The sequence below is a fragment of the Erinaceus europaeus genome, chromosome 20, assembly GCF_950295315.1.
Source record: "Erinaceus europaeus chromosome 20, mEriEur2.1, whole genome shotgun sequence".
Taxonomy (NCBI): domain Eukaryota; kingdom Metazoa; phylum Chordata; class Mammalia; order Eulipotyphla; family Erinaceidae; genus Erinaceus; species Erinaceus europaeus.
The window spans coordinates 55,084,396-55,105,426 of record NC_080181.1 but is presented as its reverse complement, the minus strand read 5'-3'; the positions used below and the strand labels follow the sequence as shown (position 1 = coordinate 55,105,426).

The following is a 21,031-nucleotide window of genomic DNA, read 5'->3' as shown; positions in this document are numbered from 1 at the left end:
CTAGGTGTCCGTTCTGGACAGACTTTAACTACACTCAAACAAACATTAGCACCCAGATAAAAGGAGCTTTCACCTAGCCTGACTCAACAAACAAACATTAGCACCCAGATAAAAGGAGCTTCTCACCTAGCCTGACTCTGCTCCCTTCCACGCTTTCCTGGTCCTCATTCAGTCACACTAATTGGAGGAGAGGGGGAAAGGGGTAGCTGGGAGAGAACGCCAGAGCTGCGCTCTACACAGCACACTCACACTGGGTCTGGGGGTCCCCGGAAAGCCCTTGGTCCCCATGTCTCTTCCAGGCACATTTGCTGTGGACACTTGGTGCCTGGGGACTCCAGCTGGCCTAAGTGAAGGGGAGGCAGAGTACCCTCCTAGGCACCTGGACCCCTGCAGAAGAAGGGAGCAGGAGCCTCCTTCCTGGAGGAACCCTGACTCACCTGGCCCGTTGTGTGTGGAGTCTGGGGCGGGCATCTTGGCCGCTGTCCACTGCCTGGCCTGGTGCTGTCCATTCGCCGGTGCTGAAACCAGAGGCTCTTCATTGGCCGTCTGGGAGGGGACCCTCAACAGCCCTGCTCCGGCCACCGCTGAGGTGGGAGCATGAATAGCACACACCCCCAGCCCCACCCTGCACCTCCACTTTCTGTTCCCTGGGTGGAAGTGTCTGCGGGCAGGAAAACCCTCATTACCCTGCTGCTTCCCGGAACTTCCCGGCTGTTCCCTGTTCACAGGCCAGGTCTGGAGCTCCAGGTGCTGAGATCTGCAGGTGGGTGGGGGCAAGAGGGAGATGCCCCCCAACCCGCTGTTGCCTATTCAACAGGTCCCCAGCATGTGGCGTGTTGGGGACCCTGAGGACTCGGGGCTTTTGGGGTCCCAGGCGGATGAGTGCAAGGACTAGACATTTCCACTACGGGAGCTGGCTGACCCCCGCCCCAGCACTGAATGGAGAGGCTGCTGGCTGCCTCGCCCCCCCCACCCCCCCCAAGAGGTCCATCCTGTGCTAACACCTCTGATCCCCAGCTCTGACCTGCTGGGCAGGGTTGGGTTTGGGGGTGTCTTACCTGGCAGGAAGGACCACTGCTTCCACTTCTTTCTGCAGGAAGGACCACTGCTCACCACCCCAGGGTGGGCTCCTTAAATGTTGCGGTGGAGTGGGGAGGGATGTTGGGTAGAAACCCACTTCCCATACTTGCCTCTCTGGTGCCATCTGCTCTGTATGAAATGGGGACCATCCCGACTGGGCAGAAGAGGGTCCAGAGTCAGGGCGTCCTCCCGAGCCTGTGAGCTGGGGGCTGGGGCACAGCTGCTTTAAACCAGAGGCCCACCCACAGGTGGCCTGTCAGGGCCATGGGCGTGCATGACGTCATCCAGAAGGCAATCGGAGCTGGGGAGGGGGCAGGTCCCCACGCTTCACAGCAAAAGTCCCCGGTGACCATGGCAACCCCTACAGCCTGCCTTGTGGGTGGGCTCCTAAGCAGGCAGCAAGACTGCAGAAGAGTCTCTAGAAAAGCCTCCGCCAGCCTTGCCCTCCCAGGATCAAAGCCAGCCCTGGGTCCACCTCGGTCCTTTTTGTCTGCCATTTCTTCCTGGGACACCAGGAAGTGGGGGTAGGGTGTGGCCACATAGAAACCTTTTTCCCTGTAGTCCCTCCCCAAGGCCACACATTGCTGGGTCATACAGGGCCACCTGCCCACGCTCAGACCTTTCCTCCCTGCACTCTAGGACACAGACAACTTGTTCATTCTTCCTGGTGTCCTGGGGGTCTGGACAGGTCCACAAGGAGCCGCCCCCACCCCAGCAGACTCCTTCCCTCATTGCACACTGCTGGAGTGGTGCTCAGGCTTCCCTCTCATGTGAAACTCTCTTTATCTTACATAAAATAAAACTTGGGAGTTGGGCGGTAGCACCTCGGGTTAAGTGCACATGGCACAAAGCACTAGGACCGGCCTCAGGATGCCGGTTCAAGCCCCCTGCTCCCCACTTGCAGGGGAGTCGCTTCACAGGTGGTGAAGCAGGTCTGCAGGTGTCTTATCTTTCTCTCCCCCTCTCTCTCTTTCCCTCTTCTCTCCATTTCTCTCTGTCCTATCCAACAACAACAACATCAGTAACAACAACAATAATAACTACAACAATTAAAAAAAACAGCAAGGGCAGCAAAAGGGAATAAATAAATAAATATTTTTAAAATTTTAAATTAAAAAAATAAAACTTATGTGACAGGAGGTGACACAATGGAAAAAGCACTGGACTCTCAAGCATGAGGTCCCAAGTTCAATCTGCAGCAGCACATGTACCAGACTGATATCTGATCCTTTCTCTCCTCCTATTTTTCTCATTAATAAATAAACAAAATGTTTTTTAAATATTAAACTTAATTTTTATTTTATTTTTTATATTTATTTATTTACCAGAGCACTGCTTAGCTCTTGTTTATGGTGGTGTGGGGGATTGAACCTGGGACTTTGGAGCTTCAGGTATGAGAGTCTTTTTGCACAACCATTATGCTCTCTGCCCCCACCCTAAAATAAACTCAAATGTAAAACGACTGGAAGTTGCGCTGTGAACATAGCACTACCAGAAAGGCAGAGCTGAGCGGTATTCTGATCTCCCTCTTTGACTCTTTCTCTCTCTCATTAAAATAAAATAAATGGGGGGCCGGGTGGTGGCGCACCTGATTGAGTGCACATTGTTACAGTGCTCAAGGACCCGGGTTCAAGCCCCCAGTTCCCACCTGCAGGGGGAAAGCTTTGCAAGTGCTGAATCAGTACTGCAGGTGTCTCTCTTCTCCCTCCCTATCTCCCCTACCCTCTCAATTTCTGGCTGTCTCTATCCAATAAAGATAATTAAAAAAAAAACATAAAATGTAATAAAAATATTTTAAATAAATAAATAAATAAAGGGGGAGTCGGGCGGTAGCGCAGCAGGTTAAGCACAGGTGGCACAAAGCACAAGGCCCGGCATAAGGATCCCCGTTCGAGCCCCCGGCTCCCCACCTGCAGGGTGGTCACTTCACAGGCAGTGAAGCAGGTCTGCAGGTGTCTGTCTTTCTCTCCCCCTCTCTGTCTTCCCCTCCTCTCTCCATTTCTCTCTGTCCTATCCAACAACAACAACATCAATAATTACAACAAGGGCAACAAAAGGGAATAAGTAAATAAAAAATAATTTTAAAAATCATAAAATAAATGTAAGAACTGGAAGTCTTTGTCAGCAAGATGAAACACATGGACGTTGGAACCTGGGCTTCCTGGGGGCCAGCAAGGCAGCTTACCTGGATGATGCAGCTTTGTGCTGGACTCGGGCTCCAGCACTCACTACGGGAGCTTTGGGGCTGTGCTACCTTTTCCTCGCTCTTTTCCTCAGCTTTTATCTTTCTGCCTGAAAAGTGCTGACTCAGAGCAGCGGAGCCCCAGGGAGAGAAAGTGATACACACACACACACACACACACACACACACACACACACACACACACACACACACACAAAGAGAGCAGCAAGGCAGAAAATTTTTTATTGATTTAATAATGATCCACAACACTGTGGGATAAGCGGGTTAAGCGCAGGTGGCGCAAAGCACAAGGACCGGCATAAGGATCCCGGTTCGAGCTCCTGGCTCCCCACCTGCAGGGGAGTCGCTTCACAAGCAGTGTACAATTCACAAGTGGGTACAATTTCACACAGTTCCCACCACCAGAATTGTATATCCCATTCCCTACATTGGAAGCTCTCCTGTTCTTTATCCCTTTGGGAGTATGGACCCAGGATCATTATGGTGAGCAGAAGGTGGAAGGTCTGGGTTCTGTAACTGTTTCCCCACTGGACTTGGGCATTGGCAGGTGGATCCACACCCCCAGCTTGTTTCTGTCTTTCCCTAGTGGGGCAGGGCTCTGGGGAGGTGAGGTTCCAGGACACATTGGTGAGGTCATCAGCCCAGGGAAGTCAGGTTAGCGTTCTGGTAGCATCTGTAACTTGGTGGCTGAAAAGCATTAAGATATATGGTGGGCCTAGACTTCTAACAGATCCCTCTCTCCACCATCACTCTGTGTGTGTGTGTGTGTGTGTGTGTGTGTGTGTGTGTGTGTGTGTGTGTGTGTGTGTGTGTTTAGATGCAGGTGTGAGCAAAATGGCACCAAACTGATGCTGGAATATGCACAGACTATCTTGATCTTATCCCTCTACTTAGAATTTTTTTTTAATTTTTTTTTTTATTCCCTTTTGTTGCCCTTGTTGTTTAATTGTTGTAGTTATTATTGATGTCGTTGTTGTTGGATAGGACAGAGAGAAATGGAGAGAGGAGGGGAAGACAGAGACGGGGAGAGAAAGACAGACACCTGCAGACCTGCTTCACTGCCTGTGAAGCGACTCCCCTGCAGGTGGGGAGCCCGGGACTTGAACCTTGCGCTTTGCGCCACATGCGCTTAATCTGCTGCGCTACCGCCCAACTCCCCGCCCTTGTTGTTTTATTGTTGTAGTTATTGTTCTTGTTGTTGATGTCGTTGTCTGATAGGACAGAGAGAAATGGAGAGAGGAGGAGAAGACAGAGGGGGAGAGAAAGATAGACACCTGCAGACCTGCTTCACCACCTGTGAAGCAACTCCCCCCCCCCCCCCGCAGGTGGGGAGCCGGGGTAACCAGGATCCTTATGCTGGTCCTTGTGCTTTGCGCCATGTGCTCTTAACCCGCTGCACCACCACCTGGCTCTCTGGAGGGGGACTTCTATATGATACATCAAGTTTTATCAGAAAGCTGTAGTAATTAGTATTGTGTGGACTATCCATAAAGATGTCAAAACAGATGAATAGAATAGATTAGAAAGTCCAGAAATGGGTTCATGAGTAGATGAAAAACTGGTCTACGTTTGACAACTAGAAACTTTTCTAGAAAAGGTGCTTCTAAGAGCGGTGGTCAGCAAGTATCTATCTTTCTCTCTCCCTCTCTATCTTCCCATCTCTCTTAATTTCTCTGTCGTATAAAATAAAATAGACAAATAAATAAATAAAAGGAAAAATAGCTGCTGGGAGTGGTAGATTCATAATGTAGGCACTGAGCCCCATTGATCCTGTAGGCGACTGAAAGAAAGAAAGGTAGGTAGGTAGGAAGAAAGTAAAAAAAAAAAAAAAGGAAGGAAGGAAGGAAAAGAAAAGAGAAAAGAAAAGGACAGAAAGAAAAGATTAAGAATGGTGAGGGGCACAGGTCATTCCTTTGGTGAGTCACTGGTTCATTCATCTGAGGACATGTTCCAGGATGGGAGTAGGGAGGCAGAAGGTAGTCTGAAGAAGTGAGGGGTTGGCGTGTCATGAAGCAGGTCTCTGGAGTGAGGAGGATGCAGGTGGACGTGGGCTTGTCCTGGGTGGCAAGGGCTGTGGAGACTTCCTCTAAGCAGAGCTAGGCTGCTGTCCTCCAAGGGGGTGGTGCCTGCGTTAATATGCGCAGGGCAGCAGCTCAGGCCCATAGAGAAGGCTGTCCAGTCTTCTCTATTATTTCCAAACTGATCTCAGCCTTTCAACTCGATGGAGACAATTTGGTTTCCTGGGGGAAATCTGATAAACATCATTGTTCTCCTGTCATCAGGTGGAAATCTTGTTAAGCACCCCAAGGACCTTGGTTTTATGGGGTTGTGTTCTACAGGCTTTGGCAACCTTGGCTGGGATTTCACTCTGAAATAACATTTCCTCTGAGTGAAAAATGTTTTCTTGCTCCAGGGGCTTGAGGCTCTATGACTTTCCTGTGTCCTTGATGCTAAGAGATGCTGGGGTGAAGTGGAGGTTTGCAGTGTATGTCAGACGGGCATGTCTGAGCTGTGTGTACTTGTGTGTGTACTAAAATGCTATAAAGCACACAGTTATGAAGATTTTCTCCTCCACCTCTTCCTTCCCCTTCCCCATCCTCTCCTTCTCCCTTCTCCTCTCCCTCTCCCTCTTCCCCCCCCTCTTCTCCTCTTCCTTTAATTTTTTTATTGTTGTTGTAGTTATTGTTATTGTTATTGATGTCATTGTTATATAGGACATAGAGAAGTGGAGAGAGGAGGGGAAGACAGAGAGGGGAAGAGAAAGACAGACACCTGCAGACCTGCTTCACCGCCTGTGAAGCGACTCCCCTCCAGGTGGGGAGCCGGGGGCTTGAACCGGGATCTTTACGCTGGTCCTTGCACTTCACGCCGCACAACTCCCTAAATTTTTTAAAAACTATTTTGATCTATTTTTATTATCTTTATTTATTGGATAGAGACAGCCAGAAATTTAGAGGGAAGGGGAGACAGAGAGGGAGAGAGACAGAGATGCCTGTAACACTGCTTCACCATTCGTGAAGCTTTCCCCCCTGCAGGTGGGGACCAGGGACTTGAACCTGGGTCCTTGTGCATTATAACATGTGCGCTCAACCAGGTGTGCCACCAGTCGGCCCCTTACATTCTTTATTATCGGGAGTGGGGCGGTAGCACAGCGGGTTAAGCGCATGTGGCGCGAAGCGCAAGGAGTGGCATAAGGATCCTGGTTTGAGCCCCTGGCTCCCCACCTGCAGGGGAGTCGCTTCACAGGCGGTGAAGCAGGTCTGCAGGTGTCTGTCTTTCTCTCCCCCTCTCTGTCTTCCCCTCCTCTCTCCATTTCCCTCTGTCCTGTCTAACAACAATGACATCAGTAACAGCAACAATAACTACAACAACAATAAAAACAACAAGGGCAATAAAAGGGAAAATAAATAAATATTAAAAAATAAAAAAATTCTTTATTATCTAATTTACTTATTGGATAGAGACCATCAGAAATCAAGATGGAAGGGGGAGATAGAGAGACAGAGATACACCTGCCACACTGCCTTGCCTCTCATAAAGCTTTCCCCCTGCAGGCGGGGACCAGGGGCTCACACGGGGTCCTTGAGCACTGCAACATGTGCGCTCAGCCATGTGTGCCACCACCATGCCCCCATCTCCTCCTCCCTGTTTTTGGCCCGAGAACGACACACTTCTGATGGTGCCAGGGACTAAGCCTAAGGGTTCTCGTGATCATGGCATATGCTAGTGAATTGGGGGCTTCTGGGGCCTCAGCTAGGCGGGTCTGTGACCCAAGATGTTGAGCTGTCACTTTAGTTCTCTGGGGCTCTTTTTGTGTTGTTTTATTTATTTATTCGCCGCCAATAAAATGGGGCTCGTTGCCTGCACTACGAATCCACACCTCCTGGAAGCTATTTTTCCTTTTTGTTGCCCTTATTGTTTATCGTTGTTATTGCTGTCGTTGTTGTTGGATAGGACAGAGAGAAATGGAGAGAGGAGGGGAAGACAGAGAGGGGGAGAGAAAGACAGACACCTGCAGACCTGCTTCACCGCCTGTGAAGCGACTCCCCTGCAGGTGGGGAGCGGGGGGGGGGCGCTGGGGGCTCGGACTTGGATCCTTACGCCTGTCCTTGCGCTTTGTGCCATGTGCGCTTAACCAGCTGTGCTACCGCCTGGCCCCCTGTGTTAATTTTTGTGGAGGGTATAAGGACTATGTCTAGATTCTTTTTCTTTTTTTCACACGTGAATGTTCAGTTCTCTCAGTACCATTTACTGAAGAGAAAAAACTCTCACGGTTCATTGAGGTACTATCAGTTTACTTCCCCCTTCTACAAAGATCAGTTGGCTGTTCCTGCTGTGGGGGACCCACTTCCGCTCAGCCTGCTGTTTGGGGTGACCATCACTTTGCAGTGCAGTAGGAAGCGGGCAGAGTGAGACCTCCATTTGTCTCTGTCTCCTTTCTACTGCAGTGACTGGCCTCGATCTTTGTCACTACAGCTGACTTTTGCTTCAGCTGTATAAACACTTTGCTAGGGTGTGGATAAGTCTTTCCCAAGTCCCTCTGAGTAGTTGCCTCCAGCATGCTCTCATGTACCCCTAGAATACACACATGCACCCCAATACACAACACAAAGCCAATACGAACACATACACACATGCACCCCCAGCAAGACCACACACCCGCTTTCAAAGGCAGCTGCAGCAGTGGCCACCATGCCAGCCTGGCCTCTCTTATACCGGTACCTGGAAGCGGGCAGGGGCATTGCAGAGTTGCTAGCTACTCACTCTGCTCTCTGGCTGGTGTCTCTGGGTGGCTTTTCCTGCAGGAGCATCAAGGTTGCCCGGCAACCACCAGCAGGTCAGCCTTGCATGTGGTTTCCATAAAGAAAATGGCCAAGCTCTTGCTCCTGTTACAGTCCCAGCAAGGCCTAATGAGTGTGAGCCAGGAATCAATCACAGGGGTGGGGGGGTGGCACCGTAAATGTTGTGAGGAGAACAAGGGGTGGGGGGAAGGACAGGCCTGTGGGAGGCAGTGTGACAGTTCTCTCACCTCAAGCTGAAACCCAGGACAGCCGAGGGTCACTGTAGCCTGTGACTTCTACAGTGGGGAGGGATCAGGAAGTCAGGGTGTGTGTGTGTGGGGGGGTGGGGACGGAGGGGTGAGAGTTCACTGTGGATGTGCGGAGCTGAGGGTAGGAAAAGTGGAGATGGAGGCGGGAAGCAGCCAGGACACAGAGAGCAGCCTGATATGAGCCTCTTTAAGCCTCAATGGGGACAGAACTGCGAGCTGGGCAGGGAATATTCCCTCTGCTTTACAGGGGAGTAAACTGAGGCATAGAGACTCCAGGTGACTTGCTCACCTTCACCCCCAGCCCCTCTTTGCACCTCGTCCTTGCCTGCCTTCCTTCCCCAACCCCCGCAGGGCATGTAGGCCGAGCTTGTTACCCCAGAGCTTAGCATCACTGCCTTGTGTGTTTCTCCCTCTCTCCTCTCTCTCTCTTCCTCTCTCTCTTTCTCTCTCTCTCTCCCTCTCTCTCTCTCTCTCTCTCTCTCTCTCTCTCTTTTGCCTCCAGGGTTATTGCTGGGGCTCAGTGCCTGCACCACAAATCCACAGCTCCTGGAGGCCATCTTTTCCCCCCCTTTTGTTGCCCTTGTTGTTGTAGCCTTGTTGCGGTTATCATTGTTGTTGATGTTGTTCGTTATTGGATAGGACAGAGAGAAATGGAGAGAGGAGGGGAAGACAGAGAGGGGGAGAGAAAGACAGACACCTGCAGACCTGCTTCACTGCCCATGAAGCGACTCCCCTGCAGGTGGAGAGCCGGGAGCTTGAACCAGGATCCTTGCGCCTTGTGCCGCGTGCGCTCAACCCACTGCGCTACTGCCCGACCCCCTCTCCCTTTCTTTTTATGACTTAGTATTTCTTTCATATGAGAGGGAGAGAGAATCTGTGTCCTGTGAGGTGACACAGTGAATGAAACACTGGACTCTCAAGCATGAGGTCTCAGGTTCAATTCCTGGCATCATGTGTCAGAGTGGTGCTCTGGTTCTCTTTATCTCATAAATAAATAAATTACTGTTTTAAAAGTGAGAGGATCCAGAATTTGGATTCTACACACACACACACACACACACACACACACCTGCAGAGTCAGCAGCCGACTGAGGAAACAACATTTCTGGCAGCCCTGACTGCTTTTTGTAACAGAAAGCACAACTCCAGGAAGCAGCAGAGTATTTACATGACTGGGTCACTTGCCGTGAGATGGAACCCAACAAGACTAGTGTGTGTGTGGGGGGTGGGCATGGGAGGGAGTCCTGCTTCCCCCAAACTCTCCAAAGATGATTACAGGCCCTGGACTGGAGAGGGGACGGCCTGTGCCACCAAGCACGTCCCCACCCTGCTCCTTTATGCACCAAGGGCAGAGCCAGCCCACGCCAGCCACCCTGAGTGCAGAGAAGACGCCCCCTCCAGGGGTCACAGGAGAAAGCCTTTCTTAACTGATTCTAAAGAAGTGTTTCCAAAGCCTTCCCTGGAGCTGGACGCTGCCTATCCGTCCAGCTGGGTGTACAGCTCCCCCTCAGCCTCATTTGCTTAAAGCAGGTGGGCCAGCAGCGAAGAGGGGGCTGGCAGGGGGTGAGCATGCCAGATGGCCGGCAGGTGTCCTGGCCACTTAACAACCTTATCAGAAGCCCCCAGGGCTGCCCCAACAGTAATGTTTTGTGAAGGCTGGAGGCGGGGGTGGGGTGGGGGGGGTGTCTTCATATCTCCCCATCTCCTCTGCCCCATTTCCTCTGGTCACAAGGTCATCATGGTGGAACTCTGTCCCTTTCACAACCTAGCACCGGCAGAGATCCCCGTGCTGACTGACTGAGCCCCCATGCTGGAGGGCAACATCATTCTAGCTGCTTAATCTTCCTGCACTGCTTTGCCGTTCACGGAACCCCCTGCCCCCATACACAGTAATCCTATGTGGCAGGGCTCGAACCCAGGGCCTCCTCCACAGCAGCACATGTGCCCTGTTTATTGATCAAGCTGACTCCTGGCCCGATCAGAACATTTTAGACGCTCTGTGCACCCGGTGTTGACTACGGCTCTGCCACTGACTCCACCGTGAATGCACAGTGCTGACCTGGTTATTATTATTATTATTATTTATTTATTTATTTATTTTTAACCAGAGCACTGCTCAGCGCTGGCTTATGGCGGTGTGGGGGAGTGAACTTGGGACCTGAGAGCCTCAGGCATGAAAGTCTCTTTGCAGAACCATTATGCTATACCCCTACCTGCTGACTTGTTTATTACTGCTGACAGCTGACTCCTCCTGTGGGGGGCTGGAGGGGGCAGCAGGCAGTGTCTCAGTTGTCTCCCACTGTGGGGCAGGACTTCTGCTTGGGGTGAATGAGCACTTGAGTGTGGACGGTTGCACACCCCCTCGCCTAGAACTGTCTGGCGAGGGACTTCAAAACCTGCTCCCTAAGGTGTCACTTGCCTAGTACTCTCTCCTCTGCCTCCTGTCCCTCCTGAGGAAGGGACTGCTGGCTGCCTGTCACACCTGCTGTGCCCTCCACTCGGGCTCCTGCTTTCCCACCTGCCCCTGGGCTCTGGGACCTGTGCCTTTCTCAGCCCGGCTCCTCAGTGGGCGAGAAGGACGGGCAGGGAGGGGTGATGTCCTTCCCCTACAGGTTGCCAATGGCTCTGGTGGCCTGGCACCTGCAAACTTGGCTGAGCCACTCCTGCCAGCCTCCCCTCAGGTGTGGGGTGGTGATTTTGGGGGGAGACACCCAACAGGGCTCAGAAGAACTGTTTGTTCAGTGTCACCGCAGAGAGCGGTCATTACTGGTGCGGGAGCGCACACCAGCTGTTCCAGCTCCCCAGTCAGACCCCGCCCCTGCCCTGCCAGGTTCCAGTGGCATTATCAAATCTGGAATCTGCGTCTCACAGTCACCTCTCATTTCATTGACTTGGTGGGGAGAAGAGGGCTCTTCCCTGCAGCCAAGCTCTTTCATGCTCCCAGGGCTTGGCCTCCCAGCCACCCCACTTCCAGCAAGTGCCTGAGAGACCAAGCTCCCCCGGCCCTCCCTCCTTAGCCGCTGTCCTGGGGCTAGTGCGGTAGGGAGGGGGGCAGGGGGCTGGGACAACTCTCCCCTTCTCAATTTAAGAGTCCAGTTGTGCAGCAATAGCTATATTTGGTCCCTACATTTATGAACCCCACTTGCAGAATAAAAAGAGCATAAACGTTAAGCGCACATGGCACAAAGCGCAAGGACCAGCATAAGGGTCCCAGTTCAAGCCCCCAGCTCCCCACCTGCAGGGGAGTCGCTTCACAGGCGGTGAAGCAGGTCTGCAGGTGTCTGTCTTTCCTCCCCTCTATATCTTCCCCTCCTCTCTCCATTTTTCTCTGTCCTATCCAACAACGATGAAATCAATAACAACAACAACTACGACAATAAAAATGAGGGCAACAAAAAGGAAATAAATAAATATATATATATATTTTTAAAAAGCAAAAACACACAGAGAGAGAGAGAGAGAGAGATTCCAAGCCTCTGCCACGTGGTAAGGGCAGCTACTGCTGCTGGAAGGGTGAGCCCTGCACTGCCCAAGACCCTCCATGCCCTCAACTCAGCCACACCTGGGATGAGTGCCAGGCTTCAGGCTGTGCTCAACTCATTCATTCATTCACTCACTCACTCACTCACTCACTCATCCAGCAAGCACACTTTAGAACTCTTAATACATGATAGGGCCTAGAAATCTGAAGGAGAGGGAACTGAGCCAGTTTGTAAAGTGGGCTTAATAATACTTAACTCACGGGGTTATGTGGGAAATTAGATGGGAGAATGCAGGCGAAATGATTGGCGTGGGGTCTGCTCTGCTGTAATTGAATGCCAAATAACCATTAAAAATATCCTGATTGGATAAAGGATAGACAGCATAATGGTTATGCAAAGAGACTCTCAGGCCTGAGGCTCTAAAGTCCCAGCTTCAACCCCCCGCACCTCCATAAGCCAGAGTTGAGCAGTGTTCTGGTAGAATAAATAAAATATACATATCTTGATTAATGGGTTGGTGATGGTGGTTGTAATGTCAGAGGTGCTGGAGCTGATGGTGATGATGATGATGATGGGTGGTGGCCTAAGACTTAGGGACAAGAAATGTCTGCTGCTGAAAATCGATGTGAAAAAGAGTTCTGCCAACCCCTTCTGGAAAGGGAGTGAGAACAAGAGCCTCTTATGCTGCTTTTGTTCCATCTTTTCCTCTTGTGGTGAATTCAACAAGCAGGAGACTTGCTAAAAGCTTTGACTGTGGAGCTCAGGGAGGCCGTGGACAGCGGGAAAAGCTCTCAAGTGCTTCAGGCCATCTCCCTGTCACTCCGTCATCCACTCACCTGGGGACTTCTTAGAGCCTTGGGAACGGGGCTGTGTGGGTAGGTGGGGTGGGGGCTCAGGACTCACTGTTATTCTCACAGTGAGAGGACAGTGGGAGGAGGGGTGGCAGGGAACATGGAGCTGAATTGCATGAGAGGCAGGCAGAGGAGCTGGGAAATAGCAAGAGCCTCTGGAGGACTAGACAGCCGCCCCGGACCCAGGCCATGCTCTGTGTGCACGACTGACCGTATTCTGCATCCAGGAAACCTCCTCTGGGTGCCCATGTGCCTGGCACTGTGCCAGGGCATCAGTAAAGGCCAAACAGAAAGAGCCCCTATCCCCACAGTGCTGACTTAAATGCAGCCTCATTGAAATATCCCATTACATTTCAAGCAAAGCATCCACGGTGACATACGCCAAGGTGAGCAGCCTGGCCAGACCTTCAATTGTCTCCTCACCCTCTGACAGTTGGAGGGAACCAGAGCTAGTCCCTGTGAGCTAGTCCTGCTTAAACTGCCCCCCAACTCCCTGGACTTGCTATTCTTACCAGCTGAAGGCATAGGGTTGTCAGAAGACTTTGAGAGAGATGAGGTAGTAATGATTGCGGAACAAGAAGGGCCAGGCGAGCGCCTGAAGAAGTGACATCTGTGCTGGAAAATGAATAATCCCAGGGAGGCCAATGAGAGCAGAAGGTCTTGTGAGAGGACAGAGCAAAGGTGTCTAAGAAGGAAGCAGCTTGTTAGAGAGACCAAATGCAAGTCCACTAAAAGTTATGGGGTGAATTTAGAGCAGGAAACTTCGATTGCACATCCAGTAATGTGCTTGCCACTGAATTAGCACTGAGGGTTCACGAGCAGCCCCCATCCTCCGAGTGCTCCTGCCATAGGAGACAGAGGTCAGTTCCTGCTAATGGCCCACTGAGTCGGGATGTGCGAAATGAACTTTTCATTTTCCCCCAGGGCTATCGCTGGGGCTCGGTGCCTGCACTATGAATCCACTGCCCTGGCGGCCATCTTCTTTTCCATTTTGTTGCCCTTGTTGCTATTGTTGTTATTGCTGCTGCTGTTGTTGTTGTTGTTGGATAGGACAGAAAGAAATGGAGAGAGGAAGGGAAGACAGAGAGAGGGAGAGAAAGACAGACACCTGCAGACCTGCTTCACCGCTTGTGAAGCGACCCCCCCCTCCCCCATGCAGGTGGGGAGCCGGGGGCTCAAACCGGGGTCCTTGAGCCAGGTGCGTTTAACCCGCTGCGCTACCGTCCGGGCCCCCCCCCGAAATGAACTTTTATTTTAACTATTAAATACATTATTTAAAAATGCCTTAGTGGGGCCGGGTGGTGGCGCATCTGGTTGAGCGCACGTATTACAATGTGCAAGGACCCAGGTTTGAGCCCCTGGTCCCCACCTGCAGGGGGAAAGCTTCATGAGTGGTGAAGCAGGGCGGCAGGTGTCTCTATGTCTCTCTCCCTCTCTATCACCCCCTCTTGATTTCTGGCTGTCTCTATCCAATAAATAAAGATAATTTAAAAAAATTTTAAAAAATGCCTTAGTACTTGTTGTTAATTGTATTTATCATTCTTTTGCAAACGTGCCCAGGGGGCAAAGAGATGCTCTCTGGTCACCCAGGGAGGCGCCCCGTTAAGGTTCCAGGCTAATTTCCTCCGGCCACCAGGGTGCGCTGCAGCGCCTGTCCGCGCCGCGCTCCCCGGCGTGTCCGCTCGCTCCGCCGCACTTCCGGTGCCCAGCGGAAATGGGGTCTGCCGCCTCCGGCGCCGGGTCGGGAGGCATGGCGGGGGCGGGGCCGCTGGAGGTGCGCGCCGAGCCGGCTGCGGGGCCCCTCGCTCGGGGTCTCTGAGCCCGCGCTGGACAGGTGAGGACTTCTCCCTCGTCGTGCCAGCCTCCGTGCCCACCGGGCCCGGCCCCGCCCTGGACTTACGGGGCCCCACCAGCCCTGCCCGCCGGGGAAGGAGACAGAGACCCGGTGCCGCCCTGCCTGGGGGGACGCGGACTTCAGCCGAGCCGCGCGGGGAGGGCGGGGCAGGCCGCTGCGGAGCCGGAGGCGGGGCGGGAGCCCTGCTGTCGGGGTGCGGGGCTGTCGGGGCTGCGGCGGGCGGGCGGGCGGGGCGGCCGGGGGCAGCTCCACAGTCGCACTTCTGCTCCCCAGCCCCCCCTCCCCCTCCCCAGCGCCCCCTCCCCAGCCCCCCTCCCCCTCCCCAGCCCCCCTCCCCCTCCCCAGCCCCCCTTCCCTCCCCAACCCCCCGTCCCCTCCCCAGCCCTCCCCTCCCCTCCCCAGCCCCCCCCGTCCCCTCCCCAGCCCCCCCCCGTCCCCTCCCCTGCCCCCCTTCCGCTCCCCTGCCCCCCTTCCGCTCCCCAGCACCCCCTCCCCCTCCCCAGCACCCCCTCCCCCTCCCCAGCCCCCCTTCCCTCCCCAACCCCCCGTCCCCTCCCCAGCCCCCCCTCCCCTCCCCAGCCCTCCCGTCCCCTCCCCAGCCCTCCCGTCCCCTCCCCAGCCCCCCCCCGTCCCCTCCCCTGCCCCCTTCCGCTCCCCAGCCCCCCTTCTGGCCCCCAGCCCCCCCTTCTGCTCCCCAGCCCCCCCTTTTGGCCCCCAGCCCCCCTTCTCCCTATCCCCCCTTCTGCTCCCCAGCCCCCCCCCCGTCTGCTCCCCAGCTCCCCTTCCGCTCCCCAGCCCCCCCTTCCGGCCCCCAGCCCCCCTTCTGGCCCCCAGCCCCCCTTCTGCTCCCCAGTCCCCTGTCTGCTCCCCAGCCCCCCCTTCTGCTCCCCAGCCCCCCCTTCTGCTCCCCAGCCCCCCCTTCTGGCCCCCAGCCCCCCTTTTGGCCCCCAGCCCCCCTTCTCCCTATCCCCCCTGTCTGCTCCCCAGCCCCCCCTTCTGCTCCCCAGCCCCCCTTCTGGCCCCCAGCCCCCCCTTCTCCCCATCCCCCCCTTCTGCTCCCCAGGCATCTAAGTAAGGGTGGGGCTGTCTCCAGAGACAGAGCTGGGAAGCACAGGTGTGGCCATCGCAGCGCATTCTGTCTGCTAGGGAGGTGCAGGGCTTAGCCAGGGTGCAGGGCGCTATCTGAAAAGACCACCCCGTGAAGGTGAACGGCAGGGGGGGTGAGGCAGGGGGAGGGAGGGCAGTTGAGGGGATGGTTGGTGGAGTCTGGAGAGGCACTTTTTTTTTTTTTTGCCTCCAGGGTTATTGTTGGGGCTCCATACAAATCCACTACTCCTGGAGGCCATTTTTCCCACTTTGTTGCTGTTGTTGTTATCGTTGTTGTTGTTATTATTGTTGTTGGATAGGACAGAGAGAAATCGAGAGGGGGGAGAGAAAGACAGACACCTGCAGACCTACTTCACCGCCTTTGAAGCAACTCCTCTGCAGGTGGGAAGCGGGGGGCTCCAACCGGGATCCTTACGTCTGTCCTTGCGCTTTGCGCTTAACCCGTTAAGACATAGGGTTACTTTTTAACCAGAGCAGGGATAAGCTCTGATTTATACTGATGGTGCAGGGGATTGAACCTGGGACTCTGGAGCCTCAGACATGAGAGTCTCTTGGCCTAACCATTATGGTGTCTACCCCGCCCTGAGCGGAGACTTGAGCTGGTGGTTGGCAAGTCAAGGATGTGGATCCTGACTAAGGCGATCCATGTTTCAGTCCGTAAGGGAAGGAACATTAGCAAAAAGCAATTTTGAAATGCCACTCAGGTGTTTGAGTGGGTTGGAGGTCAGTTGCTTTATCATTTGATTTACAGTTTTATTTTATTGTGTTTTTAGTAAGGAATTTATATATATATATATATATATATATATATATATATATATTTTTTTTTTTTTTAACCAGAGCACTGCTCAGCTCTGGCTTATGGTTGTGTGGGGGATTGAACCTGGGACTTTGGAGTCTCAGGCATGAGAGTCTGTTTGCATAACCATTATGCTATCTACCCCCGCCTGACCATTGATATATCTATCTCCCTTATTTGAGTTTATATGAACGTGTAAATTATTTTTGTAATCAGAACAACTGAAAAAAAAAAAAAAGGCTTTGAATTCCCTTAGACACCGTTTCAGGATGACATACGGAGAGAGAGAAAAAGGAGAATAATACTAGGAAATTGGCGAGAATTTCCTGCACAACTTGTTTCTGGAACCAACAGGCCTTCATCCACATCTGTCTCACCTCTGTTCCCATTCACTCCAGTACTGGTGTCTTTTTTCTTAGTAAAGAGAAAAAAAAAAAAAACCTAGAATCAGAATTTAGGATGTGCCTATTTAAAACATATCTGGGTTTTCTAAGATTTAAGCATCTACTTTGCTTAAAATGATCAGTGGTCCTTTATTTTCTTTCTTCTTTTTTTTTTTTTTTTTTTTTAAGATTTTATTAATGAGAAAGATAGGAAGAGAGAGAAAGAGAGAGAAATAACCAGTCATTATTCTGGTACATGTGCAGCCAGGGACTGAACTCAGTCCCTCATGCTTGAGAGTCTAGTTCCTTAGTCAGTGGTCCTTTCTAAGTTGTAGTTACAGTATATTTTACCAGACTCAGATACATGGGACTAGTGGGAGTTGTCTGTCTGTTGTCCAGCTCCTCTTCTGTTGTCCTGACCTCTCTGACGCTAAGCCCCTCCTTAGATGGACAGAGGTAGAGCGAGGCAGTGTGCACCTGGCTTGGGATTTTTTTTTTTTTTTTTTTGCCTCCAGTGTTATCACTGGGGTTCGGTGCCTACATTACGAATCCACTGCTCCTGGAGGCCATTTTCCCCTTTTTATTTTTCTGTTTTTTGTTGTTGTTGTTGTTTTAGTTTTTTTGTTGCCCTTGTTGGTGGTGGTTAGGACAGAGAGAAATTGAGAGAGGAGGGGAAGACAGAGGAGAGATAGACACCTGCAGACCTGCTTCACTGCTTGTGAAGCGACCCCCCTGCCGGTGGGGAGCTGGGGGCTCAAACCGGGATCCTTGCGCCAGTCATTACACCTCGCACTATGTACACTTAACTTGCTCTGCTACTGCCCAGACCCCTAGAATATATTAAGTGTTTAAGCCTTACTAGTGTGTTTTATTGGCTCTATCAAAGTAGCTGCTTCGATGCAGTGACTTTACAGGGGCAGCTCTTGTCTGAAGTTTTCAGATCTGGAGAATATTGCTCACTTGATCACACCAGGGTCCTTTGAGGAAACCCACGAGAGAGATTTCTTTTACCCCAGTTCTGGGAAGAGCTGTACTTCTTCCAAACACCTATTAAGTTTTCATATCATAGGCAGAACAAACTCTGTAGCTGATTGAATTTTCCTGTTTGCCTCGTCTGGTGAGAAAATCAGAAGCAGACAGACGAGAGCTTACAAGTTCTGCAGCCCCTCAAGGTGTACATGTCTGGCTTCGTCTATGGCCCGACCTTTGCTTTTCCTTCATGAAGACTCTTTCCTAATGTAAAAGAAATACAGGGAGTTGGGCGGTGGCGCAGCGGGTTAAGCGCACATGGCACAAAGCGCAAGGACCGGCATAAGGATCCTGGTTCAAGCCCCCGGCTCCCCACCTGCAGGGGAGTCGCTTCACAGGTGGTGAAGCAGGTCTGCAGATGTCTGTCTTTCTCTCCCCTTCTCTGTCTTCCCCTCCTCTCTCCATTTCTCTCTGTCCTATCCAACAACAACGACATCAATAACCACAACAATGTTAAACAACAAGGGCAACAAAAGGGAAAATAAATAAATAAATATTTAAAAAAAAAATACATTGAGGGCCTGGGCAGTGGCTTACTCTCTAAAGAGCATGTAGTACAGTGCACGAGGATCCAGGTTCATACCCTTGGTCCTCACTTGCGGGGGAGGGGAAGCTTCACAAGTGGTGAAGCAGTGCTACAGGTGTCTCTCTTCCTGTCTGTCTCCCCCTTCTGTCTTAATTTCTCTCTTTATGCAAAATAAATATTTAAGAATTTTTGAAAATGTGCATTGAAGGCAACTGAATTACAGGTTTATTCTGTTTAATATTTCTGACATCTTGTTGATGCTTTCAAGGTGTTCCTTGTAAACCGAGTTTGCCCCTCAAACCTATTTCTAGACTCCGAAACGTCGGGGCCACTTCCTGACTGTGACGGGGGCAGGCTGATTGCTGCGTCCTGGGGGCTCCCAGCTACGGGAGAGGAGACGAACCGCCGTGGTCCTGGGCTTCCTCAGTTCACGGTACATTTGGCTCGCAGATGGTGACGTCTTGGTAAACTCTGTGTCCTTTTCTTGACTTTCCTGTGCAGCGATGTGACAATGGATCATCATGTTTCCACCATCAAACCTCGAAGAATCCAGAACCAGAATGTCATTCACCGCCTGGAGCGCCGGAGGATTAGTTCGGGCAAGGCGGGCACCCACTGGCACCAGGTCCGAGTGCTCCACCAGAACGTCTTCCCCAACTTCACCGTCGTCAACGTGGAGAAGCCTCCCTGCTTTCTGCGGAAATTCTCACCGGACGGCCGCTACTTCATCGCCTTCTCCTCCGACCAGACCTCCCTGGAGATCTACGAGTACCAGGGCTGCCAGGCGGCTGAGGATCTGCTGCAGGGCTACGAGGGGGAGATCCTGTCCAACGGCAATGACCAGCGGTCGGTCAACATCCGGGGCCGGCTCTTCGAACGCTTCTTCGTCCTGCTGCACATCACCAACGTGGCCGCCAACGGTGAGCACCTGAACCGGGAGTGCAGCCTCTTCACGGACGACTGCCGCTGCGTCATCGTGGGCTCGGCCGCCTACCTGCCCGACGAGCCGCACCCCCCCTTCTACGAGGTGTACCGCAACAGCGAGTCGGTGACGCCCAACCCGCGCTCCCCCCTGGAGGACTACTCCCTGCACATCGTCGACCTGCACACCGGCCGCCTGTGCGACACCCGCACCTTCAAGTGCGACAAAGTGGTCCTGTCGCACAACCAGGGCCTGTACCTGTACAAGAACATCCTGGCCATCCTGTCGGTGCAGCAGCAGACCATCCACGTCTTCCAGGTGACTCCCGAGGGCACGTTCATCGACGTGCGGACCATCGGCCGCTTCTGCTACGAGGACGACCTGCTCACCGTGTCGGCCGTCTTCCCCGAGGTCCAGCGGGACAGTCAGACGGGCATGGCCGGTCCTTTCAGAGACCCCTTCATCAACTCCTTGAAGCACCGACTGCTCGTCTACCTGTGGCGCCGGGCGGAGCGGGACGGCAGCACCATGGCCAAGAGGCGCTTCTTTCAGTACTTCGACCAGCTGCGGCAGCTGCGCATGTGGAAGATGCAGCTGTTGGACGAGAACCACCTGTTCATCAAGTACACCAGTGAGGATGTGGTGACGCTGCGGGTCACAGACCCGTCCCAGGTATGAGGGGCCTACCCTTGGCTCCTCCGGTCTCTCCCCCGCTCCCTGACAGACATTCGTTGGCTCCAGATCTCACCTGGTCGCCTCGGCGATCATTGTCCCAGTTCTCCTGCAGAGCGTTTGTTTCAGCACTCTGGAGAAGGGTGGATGCTTTCATAAGAGTGTGCTTGCTGGCCTGGCTGCTTTAGTCCTGGCAGAGAGAATGATTGTGTCCTCAGAGAAAGTAGCCTTTGGGTTCTGTCGGAAATGGCTAGTGCCAGTACCCTTTGCAGCGTCTTTAGAGATTGTCTAGGTAAGCTCACGAGACAGGGCTAAGTTTTTGCTTTTTGTGGAACTGTGGTCTTGCACATTTGTAGTTTCACTGCTCCCGGGTGGACTTTTTTTATTCTGTATATTTTAGAGACAGCGAGAGAGGACAGACTGTAACGCCAGAGCTTCCCTGGTGCTAAGGCTCAGATGTGGGCTACCCAGGGAACAGCGTTCTAGCCTCAGTTAAGTTTTTCTTTTTTTTAAAAAAAAAAGATTTTATTTGGGGAGTCGGGCTGTAGCACAGTGGGTTAAGCGCACGTGGCACAAGTACAAGGAATGGCTGAAGGATCCCGGTTCGAGCCCCGGCTCCCCACCTGCAGGGGCATCACTTCATAGGCGGTGAAGCAGGTCTGCAGATGTCTGTCTGTCTTTCACTCCGCCTCTCTGTCTTCCCCTCCCATATCCATTTCTCTCTGTCCTATCTAACAACAATGGCATCAATAACAATAATAATAACTACAACAATAAAAACCAAGGGCAACAAAAGAAAAATAAATAAATAAATATAAAAAAATTTTTTAAAGATTTTATTTATTTATTAGATAAGAGAGAGAGAGAGAGAGAGAGAGAGAAAGAACCAGACATCACTCTGGTACATGTGCTGCTGGGGATTGAAGTCGGCACCTCATGCTTGAGAGTCTAGTGCCTTAGCTACTGTGCCACCTCCCGGACCACACCTCAGTTTTATGACTTCGCCTGACCCTGCTCACATGCTGAACATACTTACTGGGCAGTCACGAGATCAAAAGGAGGCCAAGACTGT

The 21,031-nt window shown here is 52.5% G+C and overlaps 1 protein-coding gene across 7 annotated transcripts in view; it reads left to right on the top strand.

Annotated features, from left to right (window-relative positions):
- Window positions 1-14,388: 14,388 nt before the first annotated feature.
- The window catches only part of DET1 (DET1 partner of COP1 E3 ubiquitin ligase), a 40,759-nt gene continuing 34,116 nt past the window's right edge, over window positions 14,389-21,031 (top strand). For all 7 annotated transcript variants that reach the window (XR_009546610.1, XR_009546611.1, XM_060179384.1 and 4 more), the window contains exons 1-2: window positions 14,389-14,500; window positions 18,867-19,959. Coding sequence is in view for 5 of the 7 variants with exons in the window: in XM_060179384.1 (XP_060035367.1) it covers window positions 18,877-19,959 (1,083 nt within the window). In the remaining 2 variants the exon portion in view is untranslated. The remainder of the gene's footprint in view (window positions 14,501-18,866; window positions 19,960-21,031) is intronic.